The 14564-nt window shown below is 39.1% G+C and overlaps 1 protein-coding gene across 1 annotated transcript in view; it reads right to left on the bottom strand.

Annotated features, from left to right (window-relative positions):
* The window catches only part of ccdc191 (coiled-coil domain containing 191), a 34952-nt gene that overhangs the window by 18271 nt on the left and 2117 nt on the right, over positions 1 to 14564 (bottom strand). Inside the window, exons 2-9 of the mRNA XM_017717324.2 lie at positions 13437 to 13475; positions 13209 to 13344; positions 12478 to 12618; positions 9384 to 9783; positions 8011 to 8137; positions 7709 to 7899; positions 5291 to 5540; positions 952 to 1131 (exon numbers count right to left, since the gene is read on the bottom strand). Of these exons, the coding sequence (XP_017572813.2) occupies positions 952 to 1131; positions 5291 to 5540; positions 7709 to 7899; positions 8011 to 8137; positions 9384 to 9783; positions 12478 to 12618; positions 13209 to 13344; positions 13437 to 13475 (1464 nt within the window). The remainder of the gene's footprint in view (positions 1 to 951; positions 1132 to 5290; positions 5541 to 7708; positions 7900 to 8010; positions 8138 to 9383; positions 9784 to 12477; positions 12619 to 13208; positions 13345 to 13436; positions 13476 to 14564) is intronic.

The following is a 14564-nucleotide window of genomic DNA, read 5'->3' as shown; positions in this document are numbered from 1 at the left end:
AAAGTCCACTAATGATTAAAGTTGCTTTATGGGCCACAGCATATGCACCCACGGTCACCAACATTCAGTTTAAAACAATGTCCTAAATATTCCAATTTTACTTTGTTAGTCACAACTCCAATGCAAACCTAAAGAAGTACACTTCAGGCACCAAATATACAGGGTGATTCAAAATGACTCATCTGATTTCAAAGCGTCATATTTTTACAACCGTGAGGCTCCTAGGAACCAATCACATACCAACTGAAAGAGGGGGTCATAGAGTCACCGGAAGATGGCTTCCTTCAGTCTGCAAGGAGATGTGAGCCCTGAACAGAAAGACTTTGTGTTCTCCACTTCAATAATAGTGAATCCGTCATAACTGTGCAATGTGCCCAGAGCGTTCAATGTTGGTTCCACAACACTGGACGATCTCCGAAATTGCATTGAAAGAGCTGTGAATACAGAGACACCCGACATGCTTAATTGAGTATAGGATGAATTTGACTATGGCGATTATGTTGTCTGTACAGCTGGAGGAGGTTCATATTGAGCACTTGCAAAATAACATAATAAACTTCATGCTCACTTATTCTGTAATGATTTACATTTATGATTTAGTGGAATAAATCGTTTTGAAATCGAATGAACCTTTTTGAATCACCCTGTATCTTGGCTGACTACAATTGGAGTTTTAAGTAAATTTTAAGCAGCATATACATAAATAAAAATGGAAAAATGCAAACTACTCTCTAAAACAAGCACACATGGGCCTTTGTTTCACATCAGCTTCCAGCTAAGATCTCTGTATTATATTACTGTTTTTAGGAGTTGCAGTCCTAAAATCAAGGGATGCTGCAGCCCTCTCAGCAGCCCCACTTCCCCTGTCCCTGGGTAAAAGGGAAACAGGTTTGGCTGAACCATCATTTTAAAAAGAAACTAAATGTTTTCCTTCACAACTACAACAAGTACCTCTGGACTCTGGCTGCGGGGAACGATATTCTGTTGAGCCCGATGGAGTTCTGGTGGTAAGAGAGCAGCATGGCGACGTGTCACCTGCCAGGCCTGAGTAGGAGGGACTATTTTCCTGCTAGTCACAGTGGTTGGGGTTGGGGCAGAAGCTGAGGTGACCCTTTGTACTGGTGCCTGGATCTGGTGGTAAAATGTATATATGAACAGGATGTTAGACCTTGTAAATTGTCATCTCCAATGCGGTCTGAGGAGGATACTATGAAAAATCCTTTATTACTCTCATATCTCTCCAGTGCTGAGGCTGAGGAGCATGTATAATTACACAGTGGGGGAGCTGACAAAGTAAAGCTCATATGTTTGCACTATCTAAAGTCCCTTTTACCTTGTTATTTTCAGTTTAATTAACTCTGTCCTTCGCGTCTGTTTTATCTCTCACAGCCTAACAATGCTTCTGCGTATTCACTAACAAAGTCAGGAGGGACACATTTTTACTGGCTCGGAATATTCAACAAGGGAAAGTTTCTCTGCTGCTACAATGAAGCAATACAAGCAAGGTGTCAAACAAGGTGAGATTCTTTTTGGAAAGTCTTACTATGTTTAAATAATGCAGAGGCACCTAATATATAGCACTATTATTTTTAATTAAGCATACAGTATATTACCTTGTGGGTTTGTTTTAGAATGTTCATTAGCTCTTTTCATAACCCATGCAACTGCATTTGGCCTGCGGGCATACAACTTAAATATAACATCATAATTGACTTAATTTACTTTTCATGTAAAACTTTTTTCGTTTTTCTTTTCTTAAAATGTTGAATGCTCAAATCTAAAAAATGTGAGTGTGCAACTCTCTGTCTGTATGAGTTTGCACATATTGCAGACTTGCTCATGCATGTACACAGTTGTATGTTAAGTAAGTTAAGAATATTTTTCTCTATAAATTCTTAAATATATTTAAAAACTAAATTTGCTATACACTTCTAGTCAAGCATTTCTAAATAAATATCTAAATATGTATTTTTTATAATCTTAAGGACAATCCAATCAAAACGTTCTTGCTTAAATTCAAATGAAATTTGTCTCTAAGACAAGTGTAAGTAGTGAAGTTAATGCATATACATGATTTGTTTCCAAAACAGAAACTTTAAAGTTTAAAAAATGAAATACATTTTATACATATATATCCATCCATCCATCAATCCATCCATCATCTTCCGCTTCTCCGGGGTTCGGGTCGCGGGGGCAGCATCCTAAGCAATAAGGCCCAGACCTCCCTTTCCCCAGCCACTTCCACTAGCTCCCTGGGGGGGATTCCGAGGTGCTCCCAGGCCAGCTGGGCGATATAGTCATGCCAGCGTGTCCTGGGTCTTCCCTGGGGTCTCCTCCCGGGTGGACTTGCCTGTGACACCTCCCAAGGGAGGCGTCCAGGAGGCATCCTAACAAGATGCCCGAACCACCTCAACTGGCTCCTCTCGACGTGGAGAAGCAGCGGCTCTACTCCGAGTCCCTCCCAGGTGACCGAACTTCTCACCCTATCTCATGACCATAGGTGAGGGTGGGAACATAGATCGACCAGTAAATCGAGAGCCTTGCCTTATGGGTCAGCTCTTTCTTTACCACAACAGACCGGTAAAGAGCCCGCATCACTGCTGACCCAGCACCAATCTGCCTGTCAATCTCCCGCTCCCTTGTACCATCACTCGTGAACAAGACCCCAAGATACTTAAACTCCTCCACTGCTTGTGTGCTTGATATATATATATACATACATATATACATACATACATACATGCATACATATACACACACACATATATATATTTGTTTCAATGTATCTGCCATTACCTCCACCAAGTAATTAAAGACCCCTTTTCTCTGTTGTATATGGAACAACAGACGTTCCAGGTTACGCATGTCATTGATGTACTTACCCTATGATAGAGGGGGGCTTAGGTGCCCCGATTTCCTCTGGTACCATTGGGCAGCACAGCTAAGGGGATTGATGTTCTACATTATAGAAAAAGATGCTCCCTTGTGGAGAGAGATGGAGGGCCATCTTTTGGGTCTTCCCATTTACCTTTATTCGGCTTCTGGTAAAAATCTTTAAAAAAGCACTAAGAATCCCATAGTTAGAAATATGATTGTTGTATGGCATCAAGTTAAAAAATATTTGGGAGAAATTGCCTCTCTTTCTTTGTTTAGTCCAATATGGGGCAATGAATCATTTCTATCAGGGAGGTCTGATGGGGGGGTTTAGAATTTGGGCTAAAAAAGGAATACAAGCAATAGCAGATTTATATAATCCCGGCAGTGAATTGCTTATGTCATTTGAAGAAATAGCCGATAAATATAGTATATCACGTAACCATTTTTTTCAAATATTTACAATTGAGAAACTTTATTAAAACACAATAAAATCAGTCACTTTCCATTCCTGTTTTGTCCAAATTAGAAAAATTATTGGTTAAGAATTGTTTGGGGAGGGGCATTATTTCCAACATATATAACCTTTTAATGGGTGAATCCTTAGAATCATCGATAGAGAGATTGGAGGCATGGAGAGGGAACCTACAGGAGGACATCTCCATTGAGGATTGGGAGAAGGCATGTAATAAGGCTCATTCACAAACAACTCGCATCTTAAATTAATACAACATAATTGGCTACTACATACATATATAACTCCAGAAAGGTTCAATATATACAATAGTGCTATACCTGATGTGTGTACCAAGTCTGGTAAAGAAAAAGGGACACTCTTTTATGTCCACATAAGACATAAGCAGTGAGGGATTGTATCCAGGGCATCCTGTATATACAGATGCCATTGGACCCAAAGCTCTTCATATTGGGTTTATATCAAATGAATTACAAAAATAAGAAAAAGACAAACAGTTTTTAGAAATTGGTATAGAATTAGCTAAAAGAGTTACTGCTGTATCATGGAAAAGAACAAGTGCGCCAGGTATAGATAAATGGTTAGGTGAATTATCTACAACGTTGCCCTTAGAAAAAAAAATACATATGCCATCAAAGGTAAATATTCATCCTTTTATAGTATTTGGGGTCCATTCACTGACTATCTCTGTAGACAATACAGCTTTAACTCAGACGTTGCAAGATCCTAAGACCACATAAGTAACCCTGTGCAGTTTAAAATCTTTAAAACTATTTGTTTTCCTCACCTGATGCTCAGAAGTAATGCAAGTAAACAATGATTTGATAACTTTAATACTCTTACAAGATCCTCAACTTCCTTATATTTTTTTAATTGTGTTACTTTATATATATATAATATATAATGGGTTGCTGGAGCCTATCCCAGCAGTCTTCGGGCGGAAGGCAGGACACACCCTGGACAGGTCGCCAGTCCATCGCAGGGCATAGCTTTATATATATATATATACATATATATATATATATATAAACATCAAATACCATTCATTTGTTTAACTGCCAGTCAAAAGTACAATTAGGTATGAGTTACTCATTTTTCAGATGTTTCTGAGAAGGTTAGACAAGTTTAGATAGATAAAGAAAAATAAGAACAGGGGTTTCTGGAACAATAATGATACAGAGACAGAGATAAAGGACTCCCAACAACCAAACAAGACCTGGTAGAACCAACTCAATCAAGGTAAACAGTACTTAAAACTTTCATCTTTGAAAGATAGGAGGAAATCAAGCTCCACTTTTGCTCTAGATCTGAAAACTATTCATCCTTCCCCTGTGAAAAGGCAACTTGCTATGGGTCTGAAAGGACAGCTGTCACGAAGCCCAGAAATCTGCACTAGAACACTGAAACTGGACATCTGAGCTATGAAAGTAGATTTTATGGATTACAATTATAATTATAAAATATTCCTTTAGATCTGTTTGAAAACCTGAAAGCAAGTCTCCTGAAAAGTAAGGAGATTGTAATAAAGAAAAAAGGTGGTCACACTAAATACTGATGCTGATAATAAAAGACATAATGACCGTTTTGACTTGTTTCTGACTTTGCATAGTACTGCATATATTTTTAAATGCCCCAACAAGTGGTGTCAGCATCTGCGTATCTTCTTCATTGCTAAAATTATTTCAGATGACTCCTCTTGAAGCTGCTTAAGAGCTGATCAAGAGTGAATGAAGCTACATCGAGGGGGACTACTTTCTAAAAGAATCTAAAATACAGGATATTTTTATATGACACTTTTTGTTATTGTGTTGTTTTTTTTTCTTTTCTATTTCCTAGTTTTGATGTATTCACTATTATTATAAATACTTTTTTATCAATGGATATGTCCAAACCTTTGACTGACACTGTATCTTGATAAGTATGTTTATGAATTTCACTCACAGGTTGAGGGCTATCCTCAAATTTGGTGGATGTATTAGGTATGTCAGCAAGTGGTTGTTCACTGCAGTTCTCTCTGGTCAGCTTCCCAGAAGTAGCGGCGCTGATCAGGGTGGCCATTTTTTGCCGGGTTTCCTCCTGCTGGCTGAGGAGTTCTCTGCGCTCCTTTTCCATTCGGCACCACAACCACCAGTCATTCAGACAGCGCCTCAAAAGCCGTCTCCGGTCACTCTCTGCCGCAACTTGACAGCGTCTGCAGGGAGAGAAAACACACCTCAAAACCCACCAAGATGACTCCTACTCACCTGCAGCGCTGGCTGGGTTTAGCTAAGACTAACTGTTTAGCTAAGTCACTGGCAGAGTCTTTTATTGTGAACGTTGAGTAGATCGATTAAGCAAGTGAACGCCTCAGACTCCCTCCAAGCAGAGTGTGAATGTGAAAAATGAATTTAAATATCTTTTTGCAACTTTTAATCTTACAATGTTGCTTAGAGATTTCAAAGTGCAACTTTCCAAAATGTAAAAATATAAAATGTTTGTATTCATAACATTCTTAACAGCTTAAACTGTAAGGATGTGCCAGGTGGTCCACACTTAAAATCCTCACTGTCATAACTACACAATTTATACAAAAGTTACTGAATAATTAAAAATGGTTATTAGAAAGAAAAGCCTTAGAAAACCTTAACAGTAATAATGAATTAATATCCCTAGAGTTTAAGGTTCATACATTTTGAACTTTATGCTGGTAACAATCATGATGGTCTTCTTTGACCTAGAGAACTTGATGCCCATTATTTCCATGCACAGTCTGTAAGGTAACACGTCTCACACCATCAGTGAGAGAGAGGTCTAGTTACAAACAAGGGGTGGGAATCTCTAGGTACCTCACGATTTGATTATGATTCAGAGGCTGAAATGCGAAATGATTATTTTTTCTATACAGGATTTCTTTTTTCTCACTGTGTGAGGACTTGGTACTTTTAAAACTAAATATTTGTAATGATCCATTGGTGTAAAAGTAGAGGAGGCAGTGGATGGGGCAAGATGGAGGCAGATGATCCGCTGTGGCGACCCCTAAAGGGAGCAGCCGAAAGAAGAAGAAGATTTGTAATGATCCATAATGAATTTACTGCCAATATATTTTATTAATAAGTCAAATGAAAGTGACGTGGCAAGTGAACTAGAAGGCTCTCATTCACTGCTCTCGTTTGGAGCATGAGATGCTGCTGCGACTCATCTATAATGAAATGCGCTCTAATGGTGACATAAGATCCAGTGGTAATGGATGTCCGTGCAGCACATTAGTCCTACCCATCAGTAAAATATCTTCGAGACAGGATGCTGTATCTTGACTCCGAAGTGCGCATCACAGTGCGAAAGCCCTGGTTCTCAATGACTGAGAACTGCAGACTGGTCACATTACAAACGCAGTCTCACCGAGCTAGTAGTGAATGAAAAGGCGATAGAGAGATTTAAGATGAACATTTGGAGCCGAATGACTTGCAATGAGAGACTGTCAAACACTAAAATGTTGTGAAACACTAAAAGCTGGTGAATAACAAGTGAGTTCAGCCTTTTACAACAGTCGAACGTTGAGAGACATTTTACAAGAAACTGTTCAACTTCTGGCAAAAAGTTTTCTGGCGGAGATGGAAGGAAAGCAGCTATAGCTAAAGCTTAAACAGAGCAAAGTATCTACATTTTCGTTTAGATTTAGCCTCAACTAGGACATTAGCACATACTGGACATAAAATGTTGTGACTCCCAAGGTGATTTAATTTTTGTTGAAAGGACAAAATGTATCTTCTTAACATTTGGGTTGTCGACTCCTGACCTAAGCTAGTTGTGGTTTTGTTACATGCACGTCCCAGACTGTCCGGGTGCTGCACTTCCGCACTTCCATGTTCTGCTTTTTGCATGCCGTCAACATTACGTTATAAATTCAAATTCAGAAAATCAATTTTGACGATTCAGAATCGTCCATGTCCACATTGCGATGCGTGCAAGAAGCGACCCCCCCCCCCACCCCTGTTATAAACAATATTTATTGACCACGGTTTGTCCGATGAGTACTAATGCAGTGCTCTCTGAAGGATTGGAGGTCACAATCATTCAGTTGTGGTTTTTACCCTTGCCCTTAAAGCACAGAGACTTCTTTAGATTCCCTGAATCTCTTGATGATATTATGCATCACAGTGAAATACTTAAAAATCCTTGCGATCACTTTTGAGGAATTCAACCAATCTTTTAGTTAATTAACAGACATGTTACAAGGTAAAAGAAATTACATGCTATTACAGTTATATGTGCATGGTTGTTCCAAATGCGTAACAGTTCAGCAGTTGAAGGCTATTTTTAACTTGTATTGCTTAGTACGTGTGTGTGGGGGGGGGGGGGTGGGGGGTGGGGGCTTCTTGCCTGTTATTCATCCTCAGTTCCTCCTCTGTTCTCTCAGCCTCTCTCTCCTCTCTCTTCACCCATACCAGTGCTCGCCACGCCCGCCATGCCCTCAGCTGCCTCCTCCAATCACAGAGCGCTGCTGCCTTTCCCAGTTGCACCCTCTTTTCCAGTACCATGGAGTACCAGACTGAGAAATGCTTCTGCATACACTAGAACACACATACTCACACCATGACTAACCCACTGTAGTGATATCATGTTACACATACATATAATCCTACAATCTCCACTTTACATTAGCACATTGGCAGCATGCTAACCTGCAGATTGAGAATGTGCACCCTTGCCTCCACCTCCTGTTCTTTGTGTTGCAGCTTCCTCTGTGAGTCAGGCTTTGGTGCTAGAGAGCGCTGTCTCACTCGCTGCTTTTCCATCCTCTCGCGTTCTCTGTTCCACAGAAATACAGGGAAAATATTATCTTTGTTATTTACTGCCACTTTATGGTGTGTAGACGTATCTTCCTCACTGTAGGTTGGTAAACAATGCTGCTGTTTAAAGGGGAATTCCACTGATTTTTCAAAATTCCTGCATAATTCAAGTGTCAAGATGTTAAAATAGTCATTCAGATTGGTTTATTGTAAAATGGCTCACTGTAAAGAACAAATTTTACAAAATATATTTAAGTTCAACTGTATCTCCATTTATAACTTTCTATGATGCTGCTCTTAGAGGCTTTAAATGCTTTGGATGTCTGGTTCCTATCACCACCATTATGAAGAATTCTGACTAGGTAAATTTCTTTAGAACAAAGCATTTCACATCAAATTACTCTGAAAGACTTTGCTGACATGATAACGATGTAAATATGCAGAAATTCTTTTTAAAATCCCCTTTTAAAGCAGTACCTTGGTACCTTGGCAACCACTCAATAATTTTCCATCACAAATCTATTTGATCAGTCAAAAAATGTTTGGTGATATATGCTTCATTAGTCTTGCACTGGGACTACAAGGCTAATGTAGAGCTATAAAAATAGACAGAAGTATGTTGCTTAGCCCTTAGAGCCATATGCCTGTGTTTTGCAGGCAATTTGCCTGGCTAAATTTTTTACGTGACAACTCAACACAGTTTGAAGCAAGTCTTTGATGATTTAACCCCTTAAAAGGCCCAGGCCTGATGACAGGCCCAAAGATTTATTACACACTTCTACAAGCTTAGAATATTAGATTTTAGAGATTATAGCAGCACTACGTAATTTTTTTGTGTTAAAACTGAAAGAAGTAGCTGAGTCCGGAGAAAAAATAACATACTAATATATGGTGTGTGTACGCTGCTGCAAGTCTGCCGGTAGTAAATAATTTGCTTACACCAGGTTTGAATACTCTTTGAATACTCTTTCAACACACTCACAAACATTAGATTCATCCACTTGTTGGAATCCAAAGCACAATCAACACTCCAAAATGTTCTTCCACACATTGTGTGAAATTACACATTTCCACCAGAGAGCTCTCTAAATGTAGCTTTAGGCATGCGGAATGCACAACGCTAATTAGTGGGGTATTTGCTTAATTGCTAAATTAATCTCAAAGCTGAAAATCTAAAGAAGCGAGTCTTGGCTGATTGAGCACAGATGAGCTACAGGGGAAATTTTGTAAATTTGTTTTTGTAACAGTATAATGATAAGCTTTACATTTTTCGCGCAAACTGCTCCATGCTTCTTTTTTCATCCATCTCTCTACGTAGCCGCATCATCTGCTGCTGTAGAAGCTCCTCCTGCCTGCGGGCCTCCTGCTTCCTCTTCCTCTGCTCCTCACGTTCCAGTCGCTGCGCCTCCTCTCGTGCCTCCCTCCGTGCTTCTTGCTCCTCACGCTGCTTTACCCGTTCTGCATCCCTCCGCAAGCGCCTCTCCTTCACCTGTTGATGCCGCACCTGCATGGTGATGCTGGGGTCCCTGCATTTCCTCTCTGTCTCTGCATCCAGCCTGAGACCATCCACTGCCCTAGATTCCAACAATTCAGTTTCCATCAGGTCCTGAAGGAAGTTGTACACCTCAAAACTCTCATCTTCCTGCGCAAGCTGGGAATACATATCTGATGGAGGTTGAGGGAGAGTGAGAAAAAGGTGGATAAGGAGTGGGGAAAATAAAAAAAACATTAGAAACTTATAATCAAGTATAAAAAATGAAGGTGCCAATGAAACAATGCCACAAAATAACCTAGAGTAACTTTTAGTTGAGTGGTTTCAATGGAGTTTTCCAAAGAAAGAGTCTTTTTAGGGAACCAAAAGTGGTTCATCTGGCATGATTCCAAAGAACACTGCTGTGTAGGGCTGCACAATATGTCCTCTGTTAACCATTATTGTGATATCAGTCTTCATAAAAATGATATCACACACGGCTATGAAATGCACACCAATCACTGAATGTTTTATTGTGCTCAGTGAGCGAGATGTTCTTTAGATATCTGGCTGAAACAAGGCATTCACATGATCTGACAAACAAAAAAATTCAGTACAAATACTGCATGCTAATCCTTAACCCTTAAGGTTAATCCTTAATGTCTCATCAAGGGTTTACCAGCACTTTAATATATCATACATTATATTAATATAGCAATATATTATGCAATTTATATTATCGCATATCCCAATATGTCACAATAGACCTATTTGACCTCTATGACCTCTATACAAACTGTCGTCATTCTGTAGTAGTCGTCATGCTCACATTAGAAATCCTGGATTTGGCAGCAGTTCTCAAACTGGCACCAAAGGGGCATGCTGAGTGGGCCGCAAAACAATCTCAGGAGTTGTATGTCTACTTAGTATAAATAAATAAATGCTATTAAATGTTATGAAAATGAGATGCTGGCCAAAATCAATAAAATCAAAATTCATGACCATAACATGCCATACTGTTAACAAGTTATCTGTATGTCACAGGAGAGGGCCACAAATTCTGGGAAGGCATGGTCCTTGTTCATCATGATTTTCATGACCATTTTAAAAATCACCACCATCATGCCTTGTGACATAAAAATGTTCCAAAGCAATCACTTTTCGCTGTGCGTACATTGTTCCTCTGAATGTCACCAGATCCTCTCAAATACATGGTTATTCATTTTGCTAGAACACAAACCAAAACGCTTTGCTGCTAGAGCTGCAAGAACGACTAATTTGATAGTCGCATAATCAATCGATTACTGAAACGAATGATCGATTTATCGGATTGTAAATCATTACATTACCAAATGACTCTTATGTAGCTGTTGGCTTTAAAATTTCACTTGAGCTTGTTTTGGGCATGTGCTACCTAACAATGAAGACATTAAAAATGAATAATTTATTCAAAAATTCACTGTTGTAATGAAATTTCCTCCTAATACAAAATATAAATAAAACTCAAATATATTTTTTTATATTTATATTTTTCTGTCAGGGCGGCACGGTGGCGTGGTGGGTAGCGCTGTCGTCTCACAGCGAGGAGGGCCTGGGATCGATTCCCTGGCCGGGCGACCAGGGTCCTCTCTGTGTGAAGTTTGCATGTTCTCCCCGTGTCTGCGTGGGTTTCCTCCGGGTTCTCCAGTTTCCTCCCACAGTCCAAAGACATGCAGTCAGGCCGATTGGACGTGCTAAATTGCCCCTAGGTGTGAGTGACTGTCTGTGTCTGTCTGTCTGCCCTGCGATGGACTGGCGACCCATCCAGGGTGTATCCTGCCTTCCGCCCGAAGACTGCTGGGATAGGCTCCAGCACCCCCCCCCGCGACCCTGACGGAGAAGCGGCTTAGAAAATGGATGGATGGATGGATGGATTTTTCTGTCAAAATTTAAAATCAAGGTTGTGCAAATTAGCAGCAATAAAATATAGGAATCGAGCAAATTAAAAAATCAGTCTAACTTCTGTGATCTGTGCATTCTGCTGTAACTAAGCTCTACAATAACAGGTCTTCAGTGAAACGGAGGAAGGTCAGTGTCTCCCTGTGCTCCTGTGAGAGGCTGGCTCTCCTCCGAGAGCAGATGTTCACTGCCCACTGCAGAGGGCATGAGCTCTGATGAAGTGGAGGGGAAAACAGCGAACGTTTGTGACAAACTTCTCTATGAACAGTTAAATTCCAGTGATTTTGAAACATTTCATTTCAACTGTAACCCTTCGTCCAGCTTGTTTTGGAATGCTCCTCCTGCGTTCGCCGAATTTGGACGTGAAGACGACAATGCAGTGTCTGGAAAGTGAACAGGGTCGCTGTCAATAATAGCTACTTGCTTTTCTGGTCCAACTCCATTAACGATACCAGAGAACCTGCAACATTACAGCTCATAACATGAAGTAGGACAGCTTTTAACATTAGCTAACTAACTAGCCCGCCAGCACAACTACACCACATCCCAAACCACACACTTCTGTACTTCATACACTACACTAATGAGTGCACTTATAGTGGTTTATGTGCTATTATATAACACTATTTAGTGTGCTGGTATGCGGTTTGGGACGCAACGTATCTTACCAAGAATCTTCTCCATTCAAATGTTCAAGGGAAAAAACATGTCAGCTTTAGAAAGTTTTTATATACCATATGAAGTGATTTTTGAAAACACCCACACAGAAAGTCTGAGATCTTAATATGAACATAATGCTGACTACAGAACGATGGCTTCAGGTCTATATAATCGCAATATGGTGTTCTAGATAGATAAATAGATAGTTAGATACTTTATTGATCCTGATGGAAATTTAGCAGCCCACTGACATTTAGCAGCCCTACTTGTTATAGCATATAAATACGCACCATCAAAGTTTTTGTAGTTCAGGTTTGCTGTCTTCTCTGGACTTTTTATTTTGCTTGAATCAATCCGTTCCTCCTCTTCCTCATCCACTTCCAACTCTAGGCGCAATTTTGTATTCATCCAGTCAGTAAGAATAGCTTGAGCTGTAGGACACAGAAGACAGAAGAGAGCAAACAAACATAATCTCACCCCTTAAAAATACTAGCTATGCTAATGTACCATGCCTCTTATATAAAAACAGTATCCTACTAATAACAAAATGCATTATAAATTTACCTGGAACATGCCAGTATAGGTGTGAAACATGCTGTAAGAATGCTTTAAACTCTCTAAAGGAGTTTAAATGCGGGTCTCAATTCTAACCAAATAACTTACAGATATTGTTTTATAGTAGTTATGAATAATCAAGGTACTGAATAATAATAATAATAATAATAAGTGTCATATGAGGGAAAACTAAATTTTTTACATAAAGGAGTTTCATGCAGTATGTAAACATTGTTAAACGTTCAAAACATCAGCCAGTTTTATATTATATTTATATACACACACATACACATACATACACACACATATAAAAAAAGACTGGAAAATGGTCATGTAAATAAAAATCAATTAGTAACATTTTTGCTACTTAAAAGCACATAAGCATAATTAGCCTAGATTTTAAAGGGATAAAAGTGACAGTATAAACATGACGGCTGGAGTAGAGTATTTTATTGGCTGGCTGTACCCTCACTGTAAGCGTCATCATGGTCCTGTAGCTGCTCCATGTTTTGCAGGGCGACAGCCTGGCTGTGTTTAGCAGTGTGTCGTTTCTGTGGTGAGAGTACTTCAGACACAGCAAACTCTGATGCCATCTCGACTCTCTGAAAAAATTCAGATAAGCAGATTTTAAGCTTTTTTGTCTTATACTCTCTCTTGATTACATCCCTTTATTGCATGTTTCTCTTACACTAACCTTCATCCATTGGTTTATATCACCATCAGTCAGCTGTACCTGCATAAAGGAGGGAATCAAGTGTACAAAGATTATGACCACAGATTATAAAGCAAGAGAAGGAAATGCCCAATCTTTATTGTAGTGTCAGTGTCAGTGTGGGAGTGAAGGCGAGTGTATCAGGGTAATGCTTACCCTCCCTGATGACTCTGCTCAGATCATTTTTATGTGTACTAATATGTAATACCCGGCTTAGAAACCCTGTCTCGATAAAAATATGCATATAAAAAATGCCCAGAGAGTCCACATAATTCCTATAAGATGCACTTTCTATGAGATTAATAAGGTCGACACTTGTTTTTTGGATTAATAAGGCTGTCAGGATTTTGTTAAGTAGATAGCTTCTTGTATAGGATCAGGTGGATGAAGTCAGGGTTAAATAGAGTGAAATCAGAGTTAGTTCAATCCAGATGCTCTAGACTGTATTCTGCCAAAACCACAGAACTGTAACTCTTCCAAAATAGGATAGCTTGCATTCCTGAAAGTTTGGATAGTTTGGAAAGTTTGATAATAAAAACTATGCATATTTTTATAAATTATACCTTTTTTTTCAAATGATAAAGGTAGTATTTCACAATTTGAGGTGAAAAACAACAAAAGGATGTATTTAGAGATCAATAACATTGATTTGCTGTGGGTCCATTTATGCATCTTCTAAAGGAACCTTTATAGAATCATTTTCAATCTAATCAAAACCTATTACTGTTTTAAATTCAATGAATACCATGAAAGACTGAATCCAACCATCATATTTGAAAATGTAGTGAAGTAACATAATTTATTTTCATCACCAAACCATAAATCTGCCCTATTACTAAATAAAGCCTAAGCCTAGACTAAAAACAATTGCCAACAGTAATTCTCCATTTACATTGAAATTCAGTCCAAGATTAGACTTAATCCACGTCCAGGCACTGGCATTAATTGCTAGTTTCCTGGTCAGAGATTAAAGGGGAAATTCCACCGATTTTTTTAGAATTTCGGCATAAATACTCAAGATGTAAACAAAGTCATTCTTAAGTCTGATGTGACATTTATTGTTGGGTTTTTTTTTGTATAATAGTGGTGCAACAGGAACCAAGGGTCGCA

The sequence above is a fragment of the Pygocentrus nattereri genome, chromosome 24 (genome assembly GCF_015220715.1).
Source record: "Pygocentrus nattereri isolate fPygNat1 chromosome 24, fPygNat1.pri, whole genome shotgun sequence".
NCBI classification, from domain to species: Eukaryota; Metazoa; Chordata; class Actinopteri; order Characiformes; family Serrasalmidae; genus Pygocentrus; species Pygocentrus nattereri.
Note: the sequence above shows the minus strand (reverse complement) of the source record. Positions and strands in the feature narration are given on the sequence as shown.